Source organism: Ursus americanus, chromosome 25 (assembly GCF_024610735.1).
Source record: "Ursus americanus isolate L20-20 chromosome 25, mUrsAme1.1.p, whole genome shotgun sequence".
Classification (NCBI taxonomy): domain Eukaryota; kingdom Metazoa; phylum Chordata; class Mammalia; order Carnivora; family Ursidae; genus Ursus; species Ursus americanus.
The window spans coordinates 35,842,028-35,865,063 of record NC_142151.1 but is presented as its reverse complement, the minus strand read 5'-3'; the positions used below and the strand labels follow the sequence as shown (position 1 = coordinate 35,865,063).

At 33.9% G+C, this 23,036-nt stretch overlaps 1 protein-coding gene across 3 annotated transcripts in view; it reads left to right on the top strand.

The window, feature by feature from the left end:
- ADAMTS20 (ADAM metallopeptidase with thrombospondin type 1 motif 20) overlaps positions 1-23,036 on the top strand; it is a 176,838-nt gene that overhangs the window by 101,757 nt on the left and 52,045 nt on the right. For all 3 annotated transcript variants that reach the window (XM_087855784.1, XM_045801246.2, XM_087855783.1), the window contains 8 exons: positions 129-293; positions 772-936; positions 1,789-1,908; positions 2,501-2,608; positions 3,535-3,699; positions 3,812-4,102; positions 4,780-4,941; positions 6,325-6,501. In XM_087855784.1, the coding sequence (XP_087711910.1) occupies positions 129-293; positions 772-936; positions 1,789-1,908; positions 2,501-2,608; positions 3,535-3,699; positions 3,812-4,102; positions 4,780-4,941; positions 6,325-6,501 (1,353 nt within the window). The remainder of the gene's footprint in view (positions 1-128; positions 294-771; positions 937-1,788; positions 1,909-2,500; positions 2,609-3,534; positions 3,700-3,811; positions 4,103-4,779; positions 4,942-6,324; positions 6,502-23,036) is intronic.

Genomic DNA, 23,036 nt, shown 5'->3' with positions numbered 1-23,036 from the left:
GTAATGCTTAAGAAAATTTGCCCCCCCCCTTTTTTTGTTAAATATTTGTTACTCTGAAGTGTATTTTTGTTAAAATCTAATTCTTTTCATTTATCACCACTGGTTTTTGTTTTTGTCCTTTAAATCAGTGTTCCAGGAGTTGTGGAGGAGGGGAAAGGTCTCGAGAATCTTACTGTATAAATAACTTTGGCCACCATCTTGCTGACAGAGAATGCCAAGAGCTTCCCCGAGTGACAACCGAGAATTGCAATGAATTTTCCTGTCCCAGTTGGGCTACTAGTGAGTGGAGTGAGGTAACATTGAACAGATGAGGCTAAGAAATGTTATAATATTTTGTAGGAAAGCTTTGCAATTTAAGTCTTTAAAGAAGTAAAAAATAATCTGTCCTTGCTTTGTAAATAACTACTATCTAGGCAATAACAAATTAATGGTTTGTTCTTAAATTATTTATACTATCTGGCTAACAATAACATTGGTGTTTAATCACTAACCATTTTCATAAAGTCCCAGCGTCCACAGTAGCCTGAGATATATACTTAAGGTTAGTTTTATACCTTTGTTTCTAGGACAAATGGATGCTGCACTGGGATTTGGGCAGCAAGTTTGGGGTGGCTGATCTTACCTGGTGAATACCTCTGGAGGACTGAAGGGAAAACGTCGTTAGGAATGGTCTTTCGTGTGCATTTTAATGTGTGACTTGATCATTGTGTCATTTTCTTAGGCATTTATGTTGACTAATATTCAAAATAACGATCAGTTGTGTTCTTTCAGTGTCTTGTTACATGTGGAAAAGGAACAAAACAGCGGCAAGTGTGGTGTCAGCTGAACGAAGATCACTTGAGTGATGGTCTCTGTAATCCAAGTACCAAACCCGAATCTCTGAGACCGTGTGAGCTTCATACATGTGCTTCCTGGCAAGTAGGACCGTGGGGTTCTGTGAGTATATGAGAGTGGTTTTCCCGATTTGATTCATCTTTATAGAACAGCACCAGCATTGTGGTGTGTTCATTCTCTTAATGGACGCAGCTAAATTGGGGTTGGTTTTTGGAAAAATATCCTTGAAATGTAAACTCTTATCTACACAGTTTTATCAGTGGTAAATAGTTCAGCTGTGGTAAATAGTTCAGCTTTGCTTTTGAACTCACTTGTTAACCAAAATGCTGCAAATTTATTCTTCAGCTTTGTTTAAACTATAAATATTTTCACTCGATCTTAGCCAAAAGGCCGAGAAGCGATAAACTATAAATATTTTCAACTTCTGTGTCTGAATTAGCTTTACTGCATTTAGAGTAGGCATTGTTCAGAAGTTTTGCCAAACAGGCGACTGGGAATTTTCAGGATGAGCAGTGGTCAGGCTGGATGAAGATGGATAGTCTGCTACCCCTTGGAGGTTGCCACTGTGGATGGAAACCTTGTCTCATCTTCCATTTAACTTTATGCTCTTCCTTCTTCAAATCTTTGACGTTTATTTAGCATGTTAAAAGACATACATACACCAGGTAGCTTTTGAAAAAGTATCCTAATTATATTAACTCTGCCCCCAAAATATCAAGACTCTATTGACATTTTTACATAACTTTTTAAAGATACGATAACGCTTGTTCATTTTAATTTCAATATTATCTGTCTACATTGGAATAAATGTGTATTGGTAACATTTGCTAATTTTGTATAGAATCTGATGTAAAGACTAATAAAAAGATCTGAAAGTATATTAACTGTATTAAGAAAAGTAAGCTCCTACAATTTTTGGATAACAGTGTTTGATACGTCCTTATATTCTTCCAGTGCACGGCCACATGTGGACGTGGGTATCAGGTGCGTGCTGTTAAATGTGTCAATGAGCTACTCAGTGCAGTGTTAGATGACAGAGTATGCCATGGAGCCAGCCGCCCGAGTGACAGGCAGGTAAAGGACACCTCTTCATGGATGATAAACAGAAAGATTTGTTACAGGAGGATTAATGTGTTAAACTTATTTCATACATATTTTTCCTACTAATATCCCTTGAAAACATGTTTGTGCACGTATGTGTTAGAGAATTTATCTTTTTTAAAGTGTTGCCAGCTTTGGCTTTATAGCTTTATTAATTTTTTTACTCTTTATCTGCCATTGACTCACTCACGTAACTTAGGTATTTTCATTCTTCGCACTGCAGAAGGATAGTATCTGTTGTGAATTCTGCGTGTCGTACCCTCTGGGGGTAGTGTTCTGTGTTCACTGCAGGGTATTTCAGCTCAGTGGTATTTTTGAAGGACTATTGCTCTTTTTCTTTTCAACCATCAGGTAGAATGAGCCAAACCTTAGGATTCAGATTTGTACTATCCACTTGTAGCCTGTGACTGTACTTTGTACTTTTGAACAATTAAAACTTTTACATTATTAATTGGTAATTATGCAGCTATTCTTGAATTAGCTATGTGGAAGAAATGAAGTATAGAATGTAATATAAATCAGAGTAATTCATTGATGTTTTGAGATGCATTTTTCTTTTGAACAGGACTGTATAGTCATACCTTGCCCAGTTATCCCTAAAATTGGGGCCACTTCATTGCCAGCTGTTCCCATAGGAAAGATAGCCCAGTGGCGACATGGTTCTTGGACCCCAGTAAGTGAATTCCTTTAAGAATTAGTGTTTGGGGGGCCCTGGGTGGCTCAGTTGGTTAGGTATCTGACTTCGGCTCAGGTCATGATCTCAGGGTCCTGGGATTGAGCCCTGCATCAGGCTCCCAGCTCAACAGGGAGTCAGCTTGGCCCTCTCCCTCTGCCCCCCCCACCCCCCGCCAGTGCTCTCTCTCCCAAAAAAATAAAATCTTAAAAAAAACAAACAAACAGTGTTTGTATTTTGGAGGCTTTTATACATCAATAAAATGGTTGCTTCAGGTTAGCCAAATTAAAATTATGCGTTTATTCTCAGGTAGCTCAATGGAGTAGAAGTGGTGTAGCATTCAGAAATAAGATAATTTAATGGCTAAATGCTGCTCTATCCTGCTCTTACCCAGAGCTCTGTGTCTCTGGGCAAGAAATTGAAGTTTTCTAGGTCTGTTTTCTCATCTACAAAATGAGGATGATAATATTTATCTCACAGGTGGTTATGAGAAGCAGACATAAAATTAGGCTTTTTATCAGCCTTTATTTGGAGTATATGCTTTGCTTTAATCTTATATAGAAGCTATATTAGTAAGCTTCAGGTATTCTCTGAATATTCTAATTATGGGATCATGTCAACCCTGTTAGATGTTTGAAGTTATTTAAAATAAGATCGTCTCATAAAATGTTTTCTGTATCTTTTTAGCAAATAATAATCAGTATTCCAAGAAGTTGAGTAGTATCTTATTCTTGTTGCAAATATATAATCTAAACTGAGTGGGGTATTCATAGCCCTGTCTTTATTTGACTCAGAAGTGAAACCAAGTGATACCATTTAAAATTTTTTTTCAAGAAAATTCATGTTTTAGAAATTTGAGCAAAAGCTACCAGAGAGAGGTACTGTATAACACTTTGGTATAATCTTTCTTTTTTTTCTTTTTAAAGTGTTCTGTGTCTTGTGGGCGAGGTAATCAAGCCCGCTATGTAAGCTGTCGTGACGCTTACGATGGAATAGCCGATGAATCCTATTGTGCCCATTTACCCCGACCTGCTGAAATATCTGTTTGTTTTAACCCTTGTGGGGAGTGGCAAACTGGGAATTGGTCACCTGTAAGTATTTTTATGAGAAAAAATAAACAAAATGAAAAGTTTAAATATAATTCATATTTAGTATAATAATGTAATTTATTACATTTTAAATGTTGGCGAAATTTGTGATCAGTGTTCAGCTTCCTGTGGCCATGGAAAAACAACACGACAAGTTTTATGCATCAACTACCATCAGCCAATTAATGAGAATTACTGTGACCCTGCAGTTCGCCCTTTGATAGAACAAGAATGTAACCTGGCAGCCTGCCCACCCATGTACAGTCACTTTCCAAGTTCCTCTGAGCAGCCCAGCCATTTTCCAGGCAGGAATTTTCCATTAACTCACAAACCAGAAGATAATCAAAATCAGGGGGTCCATCCGTCAATCAAAGGAAACCAATGGAGAACAGGACCATGGGGATCAGTAAGTCGTCTTTATTGAGTTATATTAATTCTGTAACTTTGTTATATTATAGCCTTTTAACAGATATGTATGTAATGACATCAAATACTTTTAATGCTAAATTTATCTGAAGATCAATAGTTTAAATCTTAAAAGGATTAAGTGATTTTTGATGCAGTTGACAAGTCCCCAGAGTTCTAATTGAACTATACACTAATGTGATATTATGATTACAGAGGAATGCACTTAAAAACAATCTGATTAGAGTCCATTAGAACAAAAACAAAAGAATTTTTTAAGAGGTTAAGACTGTAAATGTTTATGAAAAAAAAAACCTAGAAATTATTGTAATAGTGCAGTAAGTGGGTGTAAAACCATGAAACTATAAAAGGTACAATTGTAGCTCTTATTTTACATGAAAGTTGAGACAGAAAAACAATATCAAAGTTAAGTGACTTCATTTTTTTTTTTTTTTTACTTCCTTTCTACTTAACACTTAGGACAGGGCTGCACTGGCTCTTGCAAACTTTACTATACAACGCATTCCAATACACTCATGTTTTTGGCAGATTTTTCTCGACTCAGATTATGCTGGTGAGGGGGATTTTGAGTCTGAGTCCAGACACTGGTTTTTTTTTTTTTTTTCGCTGTGTAACTTCATGATGTGGCATTCACAGTGTGTGTTTTATCCTCGTCAGTGCTCCAGCAGCTGTGCTGGAGGTGTTCAGCACAGAGTTGTGGTCTGCCAGGATGAAGACGGACGGAGTGCCAGTTACTGTGATGCAGCCTCCAGGCCCCCAGAGGCCAAGCACTGCGACTCCGGTCCCTGTCCGCGGTGGAGCTATGGAAGCTGGGGAGAAGTAAGTCATACTGTTTTCTAAACGTGTGGAGATGGTGAATCTCTGAAGACTGAAAGTTAAGTACTTCACACCGTTACTGTGGGATAATCTTACGTCACAATACTACACAGAAAGGTTTTATGTTTAGGAAAATCTTGTTCTTTTGATAGACCGTCTTGGTATAAATCACTCCTATGTGATAGGAAATACTCCAGATTTTTTTTAACAGAGTCTAATATGCTAACCAGTATGTGTGTGAACCACTAATGCCTCTCTAAAATTAGTATATTATTGTTTTCTTAGAAAATTTGGTTGATATAAAGATAGAAAATTAGATTAATATATAGCCATGCTGATACCCTATTACCGAGCCATTCATGTGGTGGATTTTCTAAGCAGATAGTTGTCAGTTATCGAGCACTTCCTGTCCTGGCATTCTTCTAGACACTGGGGATATGAAGATAATTTTTAAAGTAGTTCTCATGAATACTAATTCCACCTATATTATGTATGAGAAAGAATAAGAAAGATTTATATTGGCTTTGGATGAATAAAATCAACTAATTAGTCAAATATTTTTGTCTAATGATTTTTAGTATATATTTTACACTTCTGACCACTTCTGACCAGGTGCTAATAAATACCAAGTACATTTTAAAAATGTTCTTTTACAATTTCCGAAATGAAAATGGCATTTTTACTCCTGAGTTTAGACACGCTCATTGTAAAAATTGAAATGATAAGAAAAATTATGAAGAGGGGCCCCTGGGTGGCGCAGTCGCTAAGTGTCTGCCTTCGGCTCAGGGCGTGATCCCTCCTCCACTATGAGCCTGCTTCTTCCTCTCCCACTCCCTCTGCTTGTGTTCCCTCTCTCGCTGGCTGTCTCTATCTCTGTTGAATAAATAAATAAAATCTTTAAAAAAAAAAAAAGAAAAATTATGAAGAGATAAGGATTTTTAACTTTTGATACATTTCCTTCCAGACTTTAGTCTTATGTGGATTCCACAATTAGATTCATATTACACAGGCTGCTTTGCCACCTGCTGCTTTCATGTGACACATACTGAACATCTTTCCTTCTTTATAAATTTAGGTCTATCTTACTAGCTTTCATCGTTACCCAGTAATCTATTGATAGGCTATCATAAATTAGTTAATACTTATTACTTACGTAAATCAGTTTTGTCTATCCTACAGATCGTTGATATCTTACTGAAACATGTTATGGTACTAATTCTCAAAAATTTGTCTAGGTTCTTTTTTTTTTTTTTTAATTACAGAACTAAAACTTTTTTTTTACCCAGGAAGAAAATTCTAGCATTAATACTTATGTATTAAACATTGAATAAAGAAATATAATATTGTCTTTAAAACCACATAGCTTTTGAATTTTCTTATTTTTAGTGTACACAAACATGTGGAGGAGGAATAAAGTCAAGATTCGTAATGTGTCAATTTCCCAATGGCCAAATGTCACAAGAGCAAAACTGTGAAATCTTAAACAAGCCACCTAGTGTGGTACAATGTCATGTGCATGCTTGCCCTGATGATGTGACATGGCATCGGGGACCATGGAAATCGGTACGATAGTATTCTTATTTTTGTCTGTTTTGTTTTGTTTTACTGTGCCCCCTTTAATTGCTTGTTTATCAATTGTGGTACATGCTGTATCTTCTGATTTTTAATTTTAAGCAGATTACTGGCCTTCTTGGCTTGTGGTATTAAATTTGATAGTTTGAAAGAAGAATCCATTCAATTTCAAGTACTATAATATATATAATAGTTTTATATGTATTTATTTTTTATAAGTAATTTGAACCATAGCACTATTCTAAGGGAAATATTTTCCTCCAGTACATCTTTGGCTTGTCCTCTAATTGTAAATGTTTGACCATATACATTTGTATATAATGTTAACATTGTGCTTGTTACAATGGCAAATTAAGGCTGTGTCTTGTTTAAGTGTGTAACTGTATGTGGCTTTTGTCTGTCAATGTCTGGTAACTGATCCAAAAGCAAATAACATTCTTTAAAACTTTTTTTTTTATCATTGTTAAATGTAGTATTTTGTTTGGAAATGTGAAAATATTAAAAGATAGAGAAATTTAAAGTGAATTGTTTACAGTTTGTTACATCATGGAAAAATATTTATATAGTAATTTTTATGAATATTTCTTCACTGTGTGGAGTTACTGTGTTTTGGGGATGTTTTAATTTATTTTTTTTGGAGCCATAGACAAAATTCTTTAGTATTGTTCATGACTGATTTATTTAGTATATTTCAAATATCCAGGCTTTGAAGAATAATTAATATATAAATACGTTGAAATTAGCATTTTGGTCACTTTTGATATTTTAAATCCTAAACAACCAAGTACACTTTTTCCAGGTGAGAAACGGATAAGTGTATTTATTTATAATTTATAAAGTTATACAGTTCTTTATTTGGAAAATAATTATCACTCTGGCTTTATAACCAACCCGGATGCCTGCACTTGGTTTGCTTTTCCCAAGTCAAAGCCTTACATTGTGATGTAAACCTAAATTTCAAACTCATGCTGTTTGATGAGTAAGTCAAGTTCTAGTTCAGGCTGAAATGCTTCTCTGTAGTCAGTGTGACTGATATAAAACACAAGGAAATTGTAACTTTATAGGAGGATCTTAAATTGGTGCATCACTTTGTTGGAACTAACAAAAACATATTTTGCCAAGGAAAGCATTCACATATTTACTTAGTAAAATATTGACCATGTATATCCTAGGCACTGTGCTACAGAGAAAAAAAAAAAAAAGACCCATCTCTTACTCCTATGGAGTTTCTAGTCTATTTGGAGAGATTTGAAATAATGTAGGAACTCAACTATAAAAAGCCTTTTTTGTTAGCTTTTTTTCACCGAAAATTCACTTTCTCTTTACTAGATCTGTTACATTGTCTTTCATTTTTTTTGGCTTTAGTTTGCAAGCCTAGTTCTTAATAAGACTAAGGATTGCTTTTTTGGAGTTTTATCCTAATTAGGAAAGCAGGCTCCTGACCACTTAATTAGAAGATTAAATTGTAATGGCATTTGTTTCCGAGCATAAAAGTTTTATTTTCCTACTCATTCATCAATTCATTAATTCACAAAGCAGTAAACATTTGTGCTAGGTATCAAAATACCTAAAATTGTTTCGATCATATTTCCTATTTCAGGGGTCAGCAGACTATGGCCCATGGACCAAATCTGGCCTATTACCTATTTTTGTAAATAAGTTTCATCGGAACACAGCCATCCACATTTTTTTTTTTTTTTTTTTTGGTATTATCTATGGCTGCTTTTGGTACTACAATTATTGAAATAGAGACTGGCCCTGAAAGCCTGAAATATTTACTATATTTGGCCTTTTGGGGAAGTTTGCTGACCCCTGTTCTACCTAGTAAACATCATGAGGCTTTTTAAATTTAGCATAAAATGTACTTAAAGTTATAGACTATTAGAATTACCAATATTCATTTGGGGTCAATTTTAGATGTTTTCGATTAATATTTTAAGACCTCTTACAAGGTTTATCAGCCTTCTCTACCTATTCACTAGGGTATTTAGACAATTTTTTTTTCCAGTTTTGAGATATACTTGGTATGTAATGTGTAAGTTTGAGGTGTGCACTGTCACGCAATGTTTATATAAGGTGTTGGAAGGTATCTAGTATTATACTCCAATATATTCATGTCATGCTCTTTGTGTGTAAATGATATTATAAGTGAAAAAAACCTGAATGTTCGGTAAAGTTCTGTGCATAGATAACTTTTTCAACCTCGCAAAAACCAATAACCAAGAAAATAACCACAGTTGCAAAATAGTAACACAAAAGTACACATTCTTCATTGTTTACTACACGCCTATTGCTAAAGGAGCTCATTGACTAATTCAGTCTTTGCACTAGTGAGGAACTGTAATATCTTTCTTTTTTTTTCATAAATTGAAGGTGAAGTTTTAAAACTCACAATGTTTATATCAGAGTTTTTGTGAACTTATTTATTCACTTTTTATAGGTATAAAGTACATATATCTTAAAGTGCCTGGATTTCTTTTATTATATGAAGAATTTTATTCCTTAAATTAGCCTTTTATATTAAAAGGGTTTAAGGGATCTGAAGTTTCTTTTGTTGTTGTTAAAACTAGATATAACCTTTTACCTCTTTGTGTTGCTACATATTAGCCAAACTTCAGAATACCTCTTATTAACATATCAGATTAATATTTTTTCAAGGGTAACTTTAATTTCAGCAGCTCCTACTCACTAGGTTAGAAAATTACAAATGCGTGTGTATATGTATACATATACATATATGGATAACAGGAAATCTCAAACATTTCATTTTAAAGCAGAATTGTAAGTGTTAAATCATTAAAATGTAACTAGGAAGAAAGTTGTAAATATACATTTAAATTTTCTCCATCTTGTGGAAAATCTTGTATTGTAATAATTTATAAGCATGATTAAGGAAACAAACCTTAACCTGTGTCTGTTAATTTAATGACTGTATTTTTGTGATTAGTCAATGTGAAATGACTGTATTTTAACCTTTGTTTATTAATGACCTGTGTTGTGGCTTTGTGCTTTGCATAATTCATATGTATGTTGTATTTTTACTACTTGGATCAATACCTAAAATGTTTTAAGTCCCTGAACAGATCCTGTGTTGTAATGAATGCCTCCTTTCTCTTGGTGCTGTTTTTCTTAAATTAACAAACTATTAATTTCTTATTAAACATTTAATTGCTGAATAGTGTATGTTTTCATAATTTGAGTATTTAAGATATTGTTATATTTTAAATCCATTAGAAACTAACATTGGTGTTTAAAAACATAAGATCTATTGTTTAGCTATCAATTTTAAATACTAGAAAAATTTATACCTTATAAACAATAAAAATCTATGATGTAAACTTACTTATTGGTAAGGTAAAAGCTCATGACCAGATAGTCTTTAAAAGGTGAGTAAAAGTTTTATTTTTCTCTTGTCTTCTCTTGTCTTCTCTTGTCTTCTCTTGTCTTCTCTTGTCTTCTCTTCTCTTCTCTTCTCTTCTCTTCTCTTCTCTTCTCTTCTCTTCTCATATATACTAAGGAACATTACATATGTAATCAAACTGTTCTAGCAAATGCTCTTTAAGTAAATTTATAATAATTTCTCTATTTTCTCAGTAAGTCTCATTTAGCTGATTCATTTTTCCCGAGTGCTTTTATTCTCTACCTAGAATGCAATCTTGTTTGGTAAGAAAATGTGTATTCCATTGTGTTCTGGGATGAATGATGATCCCAGAGAACTAAAGGGCATATTTTTTCCATTAAGGATTGTTTTCTTTCTTCCACAAATGAGAAAATTCATTTTAAAAAATGAAAGCTTGATACTCGAATCTTCTAGATTCTAGTGCTTTCCCCCAAAGTGTTTCTTTTTAAAATGTGTATACACAGGCGCTATACTAAACCTCTAATACGATATGATGGAATACAACAAACAGAAACGCTTTTAGCAATGAGCATGTGGTAGCAGCACACACCCAGTAAATCTGGTTTGTCACCTTCACCGTTTTGTGTAACAGAAGAACATTGAAGGTCTGAACTCGGGTTGGGAGGCTCCTTCCAGTGTGGTTCTCACTGAGGACGAAATGCACTCAGGAAGAAACTTGTTACTGCCTCTGTTGCTCCATAAGGCCAGGAGCAGTCAGGGGAGAGGTAATGTGTGGGGAAATGATTTCAAGAAACTGTCAATTCTTTGTGGAGTGTAGAACTCAGTAAAACTATTTATAGTAATAAGTTGTTTTCTTAAATCTGGAAAAGTTCTACATACCCATGGTAAACGCTTGAAATCTATTTTATTCCTCATTTATCATAGTTTCCCGTACCTTATTAGTAAGTATTGAACGAATGTTTCCATTTATTTGTTACTCTTTCTACAGTACATTTATTGACTTCTCCCAAAGATGAGCATCCCCTACAAGTTAGGCATTGTGCGCTGGACAAATCAGGCACAATCCCCATGTACGAGAAGTTACCAGTTAAGTGATGAATGTACTAAGTAGATCAGAATGCAGAATGGGATTCCTTTCTGATTTCAGCAACTATATGTTGAGGACTCATAATACTAAGACCTTAATAGGTTGTAATTATCCAGGAATTAGTAATGAGGATGGTACTTAACAACACAATAATTCTGCCAGTAGATTTTTCTAGAAAGCCTAAACTAGTCGAATCTATTCCGTTATAACCTGGCAAGAGATGAGTGGTGTCCTAAGTCCCTGTGCTAGAATAGTTTTTTGCATAATTGAAGCATTTTCCTCCTTTATGTAGGTGGATTTCATGTCTCACCGAAAAGAACGTGGACCAAGATATAGGATGGTATGAAAATAATTTTGGAGATACCAATGGGCCTTGCAGGTCTGAAATGTAAAACCTAGGAAAATTTTAAGTAGATAATATACTGATGAGATCATAAGAGACTTATAAGTGTGTTCTATTGAATGAAGTTAGAATGTTAAGTCTAAAACAACTCAACATGAAATGGCTATATGCCATGTTTTTCTTTATACATCTATATTAAAATGGACACGTTTCTATGGTAATTCTCTTTTCCCAGACATAATGCCTGAGAATGTTTAAGAATCTCTGGAAATAGATTTTTAGATGTTTTAGAACCACATATTCTCAGTATTCTGTGGTATCTCTGCGCTCGATGATGAACCTGTTTAGGACATACAGGCATTGTTAATATTCATTTAGATACCCTAATTTTTCTGTCACTAGGAAGAAAACCGTTTTAGTTCCTATGTAATCACAGGAACAACAAAGACTTTGGTATTAATCTTATAAAGAGTCTCTTTGACATTTTCTAGGTAGTTGATTTCTAATCTTTTGATCATAGATAACCTTTCTCTGTAACATGTTTTGATCACATCCCCTTTTTATATTTAGATATTACAAGCTAATATATAAGTGATTTATGAAACATACAAACATGAATTAGAATAAGAAATATTTTTTAATGAATAATTTACTGAACTGTGGTAGTAATCTCATTTTTAAAAAGTAGTGGGATGATGGGGACTAAGGAGTGCACTTAACTAAGCACTTTAAAAAGGTAGGATGGTAAGGATATACTGTATGGTGACTAACATACACAATAAAAAATTATTATAAAAAAGTAAAAAATTGAAAAAAGCTGTAAAAAAAAAAGGATAGTGTTTCATTAGTTTTGAAAATCTTGGTTCAACACTGTCAAAGCAGTTTAAAAATCTGGTTTATCCCAATTTGTCATTTCTGTAGCTTCCGTAGCTGAAAAAATTACCACGTGAAAATACATACCTCCATATAGAAAACTTTATCACTGGGTGTTCCTGTTGGAGGTTAGTAACTGATTTTTAAATCCAGTTGCCAGTAATGCAAAAAAAATTATGGAAACTTCTGTGACAAATTTCCATTTTCCATGATGTCATTCAGTTCTTGAAAATTACTAGAATGAATTATATATTTTCAGGTTTGTAATTTTCTTCCTTGCTGTAGAGTTGACACACAATGTTACATTAATTTCAGGTGTACAACATGATTCTACAGCTCTATACACTATGCTATGCTTGCCACTAGTGTAGCTACCATTAGTCACCATATAATGCTATCATAATACTATTGACTTTGTTCCCTACTCTGTACTTATCATTCCTGTGACTTATTTATGCCATAACTGGAAGCCTATACCCACTTCCGTTCACCCATTTTGCCCCTCCCTTCACAGGCAACCACCAGTTTGTCCTCTATATTTATAGGTCTGTTTCTGTTTTAGTGTTGCTTTTAAGTTTCCACATATAAGTGAAATCCTATTTGTCCTTGACTTATTTCACTTAGCATGATACCCTCTGGGTCCCTCCATGTTGTCACAAATGGCAAGATCTCATCCTTTTTATGACTAATATTCCATTGAGTATATATACCACCTCCTTATCCATTCATCTATCAAGGACACTTAGTTTGCTTCTATATATTGGTTATTGTAAATAATTCTACAACCAAGATAGTGCATATAGCCTTTCAAATTAGTGTTTTCATGTTGGGGAGGAATAAATATCAGTGGTGGAATAACCATATCATATGGTAGTTTTCTTTAAGTTTTTGAGGACCCTCTATACTGTTTTTCACAGTGGCTACATCAGTTTACATTCCCACCATCAGTGCAGGAGAGTTCCTTTTTCTCCATATCCTTGCCAACACTTACTACTTGTCTTCTTGATACTGGTCGTTTTGCTAAATGTAAGGTGATCTCTTCTTGTGATTTTTATTTGCATTTCCCTGATGATTAGTGATAGCAAACATAGTTTTTTGTGCCTTTTGGTCATCTGTGTCATCTTTGGAAAAACGTCTATTCAGTTCTGCCCATTTTTAATCAGATTATTTGTTTTTTTTGGTGTTGTACAACTTTATATATGTTTTAACAAAGTGTTAAAACTCAATGAAACTTTGAAAGATCAAAATTTTTGCTTCAAAACTTTAAAAATACACATTTGAAAGTTTTGATAGTTGATATATTTAACAAAATCACATAATACTAGAAACACTTCCAAATGTTTAAAAATGTTCTAAGAAGAAGTAGTTTCCGAAAACCCATTGCTGTCTCATCCACTCTTAAGTGTCTCCTCTAAAGGACAAATTATGGGTCTATTTCTTAAAGTATTAGAATTTGGAGCAAGCCTCTTTTTGTAATGGAAAAATTAGCAATTCATCTTTATGAGCCTTTTTGATAATTTGGACACAACCAGCAAAACTCTGAGCCTAAAACTAAAAAAGTTTGTCACTCATTAGAGTATTGAATCTATACATATAATCCATTTATCTTCCTATGTGGGCATGTATGAATAGCAGTTGGTACATAAAGTGAAATGGCAGAGTAACGATCTCCGTCAGGATACCTTAAGTATGTTATATGTCAGGTCAGTGTATAAATCCATATGGTAAAGCTTATTTTAGATAAACACATATAAAATTCTTTTAAGAAATTTTGTTGGTACTCCATTGAATCACCTTGCCACCTCTCAGAGTTTTTAGAGACTGTGACTTAGATCTTCATAGTTTTCTATGAGGCATAACAGTTTAGCAACCTGTCTAAAACCTCAAACTACAGTTGAGATTGGAATTACCTAATTTATCTTCATAGGTACCATCTGCTTCCTGGTTGTCAGGAGAATAAAGTTGAGAAAAGATTGTTCTTAAAAGATTCTTAAATTCCTGCACCAATTTGCCTCAATCCTAAATCTAGAAGGATATGTTTAGGAAGGTACTTTATCACATCAAAATGTAATATGACCTTTGTATTAAGTCTCATACATCATGATATACATATCCTTGTGAGAATTAAATGAAATATTGCAAAGTTTTTGGTAAACCACATAAATTCTTTACCAGTTAACTGAGTTCCAAAGTGGTCCTCTAAGACAGTTCTGAACTACTTTTGATTTTCCTGAACTTTTGATATTTTGCAGTTGTGACCTGGGGAAACTCAGACTTTGAAAGTAACTATGAAGGTGATGGTGGCCACTGAACTGCCAAAAAAAAAATCGATCCATTTGAGATCATTAAGAGCCTATCTATATCAGGCACTGGGCTAGGAATTGTAGAAAACTGAAGAATGACGTGTTCCTCTCAAAGGACTCACAGTTCAGGGGAAATTAAATATACACACAAGAAACATGGCATGGGAAGTCAGAAAAAGTATGCTTTCAGTTGCAGGAACTTGAAAGGATTTGTGTAGGAGAATGTATTGGCCTTGGTGGAGAGAACTTGGGGTGGAAGACCATTCCCTAGCAAAACCAGAGGCCAGATTGGTTTGTGAGAGAAACGGGGTGAGCGTAAGTTTAGAAATATGACTTGGACAGTCAGAGAAAGACAAATACCGTATGATTTCACTCGGGGAATTTAAGAAAACAAATGAACATGGGGGGTGGAGGGAGAAAGAGGAAAACCAAGAAACAGACTCTTAACTATAGAAAACAAGTGGATGGTTACCAGAGGGGAGGTGGGTGGGGAGTGGGTTAAATAGGTGATGGGAATTAAGGAGGACACTTGTGATGAGTGCCGGGTGTTCTAAGTGTTGAATCACTAAATTCTACACCTGAAATTAATATTACACTGTATGTTAACTGAAATTTAAATAACTTGAAAAAGTTATGACTTGGGGCCATATCAAGGAGGATTAATAAGGATCATGCTTAAAAGATTTTTTAAAATTTAAAAATTCTGAATATATATTAACCATTAAATTTTTTGGAGTGGATGTGAAAGCTGTGTTTTAGGAAGATGATTAGGTAATTCTCATAAACACATTGAAAATGACAGACTAAAGATGGGGAGTTCAAGAGGGGGCTCTTCTTAAGGGTCATGATTTAGGGACCATTCAGTTATTCACATATTTATAGTTATAACACAAATTGTGGAGTAGAAGCAGCCAGGAGAGGTATTGATGGGACTATTTTTGGTCAAAAGATAAGATGGCATTTGGAGATGGAAGGAAAAGATATACAAGAGAACATCCTATCAAGAGCTTTATTGTTAAGAGAGTAAAGTTGAGAAAAGTCATGATGGAAGCTTTTGAGATCAACTGAGTTTGGGCAATAAGAAGTTAATCTGGAGTACTAGGATTACAAACTACAGATGGATGGTGCATAAACTGGTTTTACATTAGTCTCACATAAGGGAATATAATCTTAATTTCAACAGGAGAAGTGTAAACTTTCATTTACCAGAAGAATTTGGAGAGAGATCATTATTCTTAAGCCTGCTGTGATATACATATTAAGTTTATCCTAGATCTTGTGGTTAGGGGTAAACATTGTGGTAGCGGAATGCCTAGGTTTGAGTTCATAGAGTTTTGGAAAATGAATATTTCTAAGATTTTGTTTTCTTGGGATAAAAACAGTGACTACCTAAGGAGGACATTTTTTAGGGTTAAATGGAATGTAGGTAAGGTGGTTGGCATTAGGGCCTATTACATAGAGGCTCGATGTATTTTGCTTATTATGACTTATCCCAATAATTATCTTTCTTCAAGGAGCTAAAAACCCAAATAGTATATGAGGCTGATAACACACTGAACAATCTGAAACAAGATCTACTGAAGCAAGTTATACTGTAGTATAAGAGAAATCAATTTGGACTGGTGTTTTTTTTTTTTTTTAAGTAAACTTTTATGGAAATATATCCAGCAAAATTTCAAATCAAAGGTACAGTTCGGTGAATTTTCCAAAGTGAGCACACCTATGTAGTCAGCACCCAAACCAAGGATATCAGCACCCTAGAAATCCCCGTGTACCCTATTGTAGTCACTATTCCCCCACAAGGGTAACCCCTAGTCAGACATCAAATATGCCTGCCTTTGAACTTTATATAAATCGAACTTAGATAATTTGAGAGTCACAATATTACATCTGTGAGATTCATGTTGTAATTGTAGATTGTCATTGTGGTCTAGTAGGAATATACAATTGTATAACTTATGAATAAGCAAATATGATTTAGATGGTTATTCTCCAGTTGATAAGCATTTGGGATTGTTTTCACTTTGAGACTTAACAAATAATGCTGTTAAGAACATTTCCCACGTGTGTTTTTTGGGCGAGCATATGTATGCAGATCTTTTGGATACGTAGACAGAGTTGAATCTCAGTGTATGCATAGGTTTGGGTTTAGCAGATACCTGTTTTCTGAGGGTAGTTGAGAATTCCAATTGTTTCACATCTTTGTCAATACTTGATATTATCAGACTTAAATTAATAATCTTCATGAATGTCTATTTAACTTATTCAGTAGATATTTACATAGCAGTTACTGTGTGTTAGTGATATTTACAAAGCACTTGGTATGGGGGAGAACAATAGGAATGGATCAGGAGATGAGATATTACATATTTTAAAAAAATATTACATATTGCAGCTAGTAGATAGGGAGGAAACGTACATGCATATTCCATACGAGGCAATAGTCCCAAGAGCCAATAACCTTCCCTTGAATATTCCACCAAACCTCTTTGTACTTCCACTCTAGTAGCTGGACATGCCCACCATCCTGCCAGCTCTGACCTGATAATACCACCAGGCATGGTTATTTTTTCTGATCCTTTTTGGACTTCTTCCTCCTCTCCTCCTATAGTTGTCTAAGGACTAACTCATATAACTCATATTTCATAATATTCATAGTGGTTTTCCTTTCCAGTTTGAAACCTTACAGATACAGCATAATTTTAAAACTATGTAGAAAAGGAAGGATATAATTAATAAAAATTAGGGGTTGCAGTAATCCCTGAAAAAGGGGGGAAGAATGCCATTGTGAGAGGGACATGGAAGGTTTTGGGCATAATATCCTGTGTCTTGACTTGGAAGGTGGATATTTGTTTTATTGTTTTTAAAGCATACATTTTATATATCTTACAACTTACTGTTCAATATACTGACAGATGGACTGCTATTACTATCTGGAAAAGATTTTAATGACTGAGTATGAAAGAACCAAGTATGAGAAAAAGCAATGAAAAAATTAAATAATATTGAAGCAAATTGAAATTATCTTAAGACAAATAATTGATTTTAATTGGCTCTTCATATGAAGATTTGAAATATAAATGCATTTTATTAACAATAACTAGTAATTATGTAAAGTAAATATGAAAAAGCCTTTGAGAATTATAAATTAAAAATATTTTATCAGATAAAAATCTTTGAGTCACAGGTAAGAATTTTACAGAAGGCTAAAAAGTTGGCCATATATAAATGCCTTTTGTTTCTTGGCTATAAATGTTTTTATTTTTTCCTTTCCAAATTTTTATTTAAATTCCAATTAGTATACAATGTAATATTAGTTTCAGGTGTAAAATTTAGTGATTCATCACTTATTAACACCCAGTACTCATCACAAGAAGTAGAGATGATTGTCATAATTTATTTTTGAGACAAATGTTCATTTTTATGGGATCTTATTTAATAGCAAACACTCTAAACTACTTCCAAAATATAAATAATGGAAATATTGTATCAAGCAGTTAGATTTCTGTGGAAAATAACTTTGGTGCTGTCATTAAAATTTTCAGAAGAAGGCTTGCCCACAGCAGAATCATTTCTCTTACTAGCTTGTAATTTTTTTTAAGGTATAAACATATATTTATGGAAGTTTTTTCCATAGTAGATTTTGTCTATCATAAACCCATAGAAAGCATTTTCTATGATTAATAATTAAACATTCTGTTTGGGATACCATTAGATACAGTGTAAGAATTAAAATGCAAATTATGCTCTGTAAATGGTAATGTACTATATTTTTAGGAGAATGAAAGAATAAAAGTCACATTATAAAAATGCCACATTAATAAAAAATGACTCCCTATTCTGACACCAGAGAGAGTCCCCATTCTTCCATCTGGGCTTTTGGAGGACTTACACATCTAGTAGTATGGAAGTTAATCAGGCATGGCTCCTTCCTCACTCCTGAGCATTTCTTCAGTGTTAGGGACCACGCTCAAAAACAGTAGCTCATGGGGGCTCCTTTCTCCATGCCAGCATTTCTTTGTTGAAATTGGCAGGATCTGAATTTTAGATGAAACCAGAAGGAGGCTCTTACCTCTGTTGATCCACAGGGCACCCCATAGTATCAGAACAACAACAAAAATTTTGAAGAAGGAGCTCTGTTACATGAAGATTTCCTCTCTGTGTTATTTTTGTAAAACAAAATTCAACTCTATCTCATTCATATAAAACAGATTGCATATTTAAAAGATCTTTGTATATATTTTCTCATGTTTTTTTTTTCTACATGGCATTTACTTGTTCAGTAAACATAAATCTGCTTTCTGTTCTTAAGTTTAGAATTCTAGTTCCTCAACATCTAATGTGTGGGTATATTTTGGTAGAAAGACTAGCTACTTTTGCTGCCACATAATTTCTACATGAAAATCATCCTAATATCCAATTTTGTTAAGATAATCCCTTTATTTAGATATGGTAGAGTAGGTTATTTAAGATTCGGGTTTTTATTGAGAACTTTGGAGATTTTTTTGCATTTTATGAAATTCAGTATTGTCTTCAAATTTGTCACTCGAACTATGAGAATATTTTATAGTTTGTAAGTCAAAACACGGAGAAAACTTGTGAGTAAATCTCACATATTGGGAAATGTTTTTTACATATTTTTTAATGCTTAGGAAAACCCTAGAGATCTTTTTAAAAGAGAAATTAGTTGGAAAAATTTTAGCTTGTGGTTATTAAAAAAAAGGCAGATTCTTTTTGGAAGCCTATTTTCTCAGAAACTAAAATTTTGAAGTGTGGTAATAACTTCAGGATTTCATTCAGGTAACCGATGTTAATAAAAGAGGGGCAATATATAAAGCCATGAGATTTATTTGATAATTCTTAAGAACTAAGGAATGACCTATTCTTCTGCCAGAGATGCCCCCATAATCCAGGTATGCAGAAATTTGCATTTTCTCAGGGCACCTGGGTGGCTCAGTTGAGCATCTGACTCTTGATTTGGACTTTGGTCATGATCTCAGTATTGTGAGATTGAGCCCCATGCCAGGCTCCATGCTGAGCATGGAATCTTCTTAAGATTCTCTCTCCCCCTCTCCCCACCCCCAAGCTTGCTCTCTCTTAAAAAAAAAATTGCATTTTTTCATTTGAACAAACAATTGAATTTTTTAAAGTCAACCCATTAAATACATATCTAAAGAGTTAAATTGTGATTCTTAAAATACTTGAAAAACACCGTGGTGGTTTTTTTCTTTTTCTTTTCTTTCTTTCTTTTCTTTTTTTTTTAGTATCCCATCTTTAAAATTGGGAGGGAATTTCAATTTTCATATCCTACACAAAGCATAAATTCAGTTTTCGCAATTGAAGTATGCGTAGTTTCCATGTCTAGCGAATCTTTCTAAAATTGGAAAACATACCACGACACAACATAGCCCACTTCTTTTCAGGAAAACTATATGGTTGTTTTCCTTTTGAGCTGAAACCGATATGTATGAAAGATTCACCTGTAATTGTCATTCTGCACACTGAAGTAAGAATGTATTAAATTCATCTTCCACAGGACAAATATTTGAAGACAGCTGTTCTTCTGTGTTCCTGGTTAAATATATCTATGTTAACTCTAACCATCCAATCTTCTTTGTTATTACTCTCAAAATGTGACATTTAGAATTTCATTTGTTAGCAAAATGCTCTAGCTGTAAAGAATATTGCAACCCTTGGTTGCACCCAGTATATTCAATATTGCATCAAATTTGTTTTTAGTAGTCACCCAGTTTTTCTTATACTGATCTTACGTCAGTATAAACCTGTATGTGATACTGTCATTAATCATTGTATTTATCCTTAGCAGTAGATAATATTTTTAAGCCAGGGTATAGAAGTTTGATTTCTAGTATATTTATTTTTATTCTATCCTCAATTCATTTACTTTTTAATTCTCATGGCTGACTTTTTTTTCTTAGTTTCAAGTTTTTATTTAAATCTCATATGTGACTTTAAAATAAGTTCTTTCAGGGGCGCCAGGGTAGCGCAGTCATTAAGCGTTTGCCTTCTGCTCAGGGTGTGATCCAGCATTCTGGGATCGAGCCCCACATCAGGCTCCTCTGCTGGAAGCCTGCTTCTCCCACTCCCCCTGCTTGTGTTCCCTCTCTCGCTGGCTGTCTCTCTCTCTCTGTCAAACAAATAAAAAAAAAATCTTAAAATAAGTTCTCTCAACTTCATGTCACAGGTAAATCAGGAAGCATACTTTACTTGTGTTCATAAAGTAGCTAATAGCCTCCTCCATGACAGGGTGAGCCTAGGGCTCTAGAACGTACTTCTATAGACAACTCTCCAGTTTGACCTTAATCTTCATTAGTGAACCCAATATCATTGATTATAGTTTTTGAATAGTCTTATTGATGTGACACCTGTACATAGTTAAGAGATGGTGCTAAAATGTTGATAAAGAAAAAGCTATCTCCTGTTACAGTCTTTCCTACCCCAGAAATAATCTTTAAATTCTGTTTTCTGGTATTTGCCTCCACATTTCCAATTAATAGGCTTTTTCTGCTATTTCTTGTTGCATCAAAAAAATTACCTATTGGCTTCATTTGTTAGAGGCTGAGATTATAGCTCTCTTATATGGGCCACTAATCCTATCTTTCAAATAAATTTCAGTTAATAGTGCTCCTTATGCAGTGTCTGTACTGTTATGCACTGCTCCTTTTTATACAACTCTTTAATTTTCCTGGAGTTAATAGCTTTGTTTTTAAAAATTGCTTAGTTTTTTAAATGTCCAACCACTAGTGTTTTTCTCGAGTGCCTGAACAGGTATGTAAAATCTCCATGAACATTTTTTCTTAAATGCCCAGGTATTTCCTCTTTCCTAGACACCTTGTAGACAGACACCCTCCTCCAAAATCTTCCTTTTCTGACCTGGCCTGGATGAACTTAACCTTGTTGTACCATTCTCTCATCCTGTGAAAGTCTTTTTACTCATCTTCAACTTTGATGACATTTTCTTGCATCAGATATTTCTTTTTAAAATTTCCTCTCTCAAACACTTTAACACATCTTCCTAAAAAAAGAAAAACAGGAGATAACATTTTTCCACCTTGCAAACCTGAAAAGGTCTTTAATCAATCCTTGTGTTTGATTAATAATTTGAATAGTTATAGAATTCTAGTTTGAGAATAATTTCCCTAAATTTTTTTCTATATTTTTTATTGAAGTATAATTAGCATACAGTGTTATATTAATTTCTGGTATGCAATATAATTCAATAATTCCATACATTACTGAGTGCTCATAACAATAAATGTACTCTTAATCCTTTTTATCTATTTCACTCATCTCCCTTCCCACTGCCCCTCTGGCAACCACCAATTCTCTGTATTTGAGTGTTTTTTGTCTGCTTTTTCTTTGTTCATAAATTCCACATATGAGTGAAATCATATGGTATTTGTCTTTCTGTCTGAGTTATTGCACTTAGCATTACACCCTCTGGGTTCATCCATGTTGCTGCAGTTGCAAGATCTCATTCATTTTTATAGCTGAGTAACATTCCATTGTATATATACACAACATCTTTATCCATTCATCTGTGGATGGACACTTGGATTGCTTCCATATCTTGGCTATTGTAAATAATGCTTCAGTAAACATAGGGGTGCATACATCTTTTTAAATTAGTGTGCTATACTTCTCTGTGACTTGTTTATTTTGTAATTGGAGGTTAGTACCTCTTAATCCCCTTTTTCTCTTTCACCCATCTCCCACTCACTTCCCCTCTGGCAACCACCATTTTGTTCTGTATATTTAAAAGTCTGGTGTGGGGTTTTGTTTTTGTTTTTGTTTTTTTTCCTTTGCCTTTTTATCTTTTTTCTTTGTTTCTTAAATTCCACATGAGGGAAATAAAAAAATTTCCTTAGAATTTTTAGACATTATCTTCCAGCATTCTGACCTATTTATTGAGAACTCTGGTGATTCTGAATTCTGATCTGTTCAATGTGCCTTTATCTCTCTCTCTATGCTGCTGAAACTTTTGATATCTTTATCCCTGTTATTCTAATATCACATGATGAGGCAACTTTGTGTGTTTAAAATTCAGTTTGCTAGTCACTTTATAGGACCTTTCATTAAGGAGACTTGTGTTCAGAATTTTTTTTTTTTTAACAATTTCTATGCAATGGTTTTCTTTACTGAGGATGTTCTAGTTGGATATTGGGATTCTTGGATTGATCCTTTAATTCTCTTTATATTCTCCTATCTTTATCATTTGGTTTTACCCAGTGGAAAACTGTCAATATCTAAACCATCTCCTGAGTTATTTTAGTTATGTTTTTAAGTATCAGAAGATTTTTCTTGCATTCTGGTTGTCTTGAGGTCATAATATTCTATTCTTGTTTCATCAAACAATATCTACTCTCCTATATTAATTATAGCTTTTGGAGGGGTGATTCTTGATTATCTCTTTAACCTTCATACCCTTTCTTTAAGGTGATGGTGGGAATGGTTTTCTGCTTTTCCTACCGAAGATTTTCTTTAAAAGTTGATGATTTTCTGTAGCTCATTATTATTTAAAAAACAGGCACTAGAAAA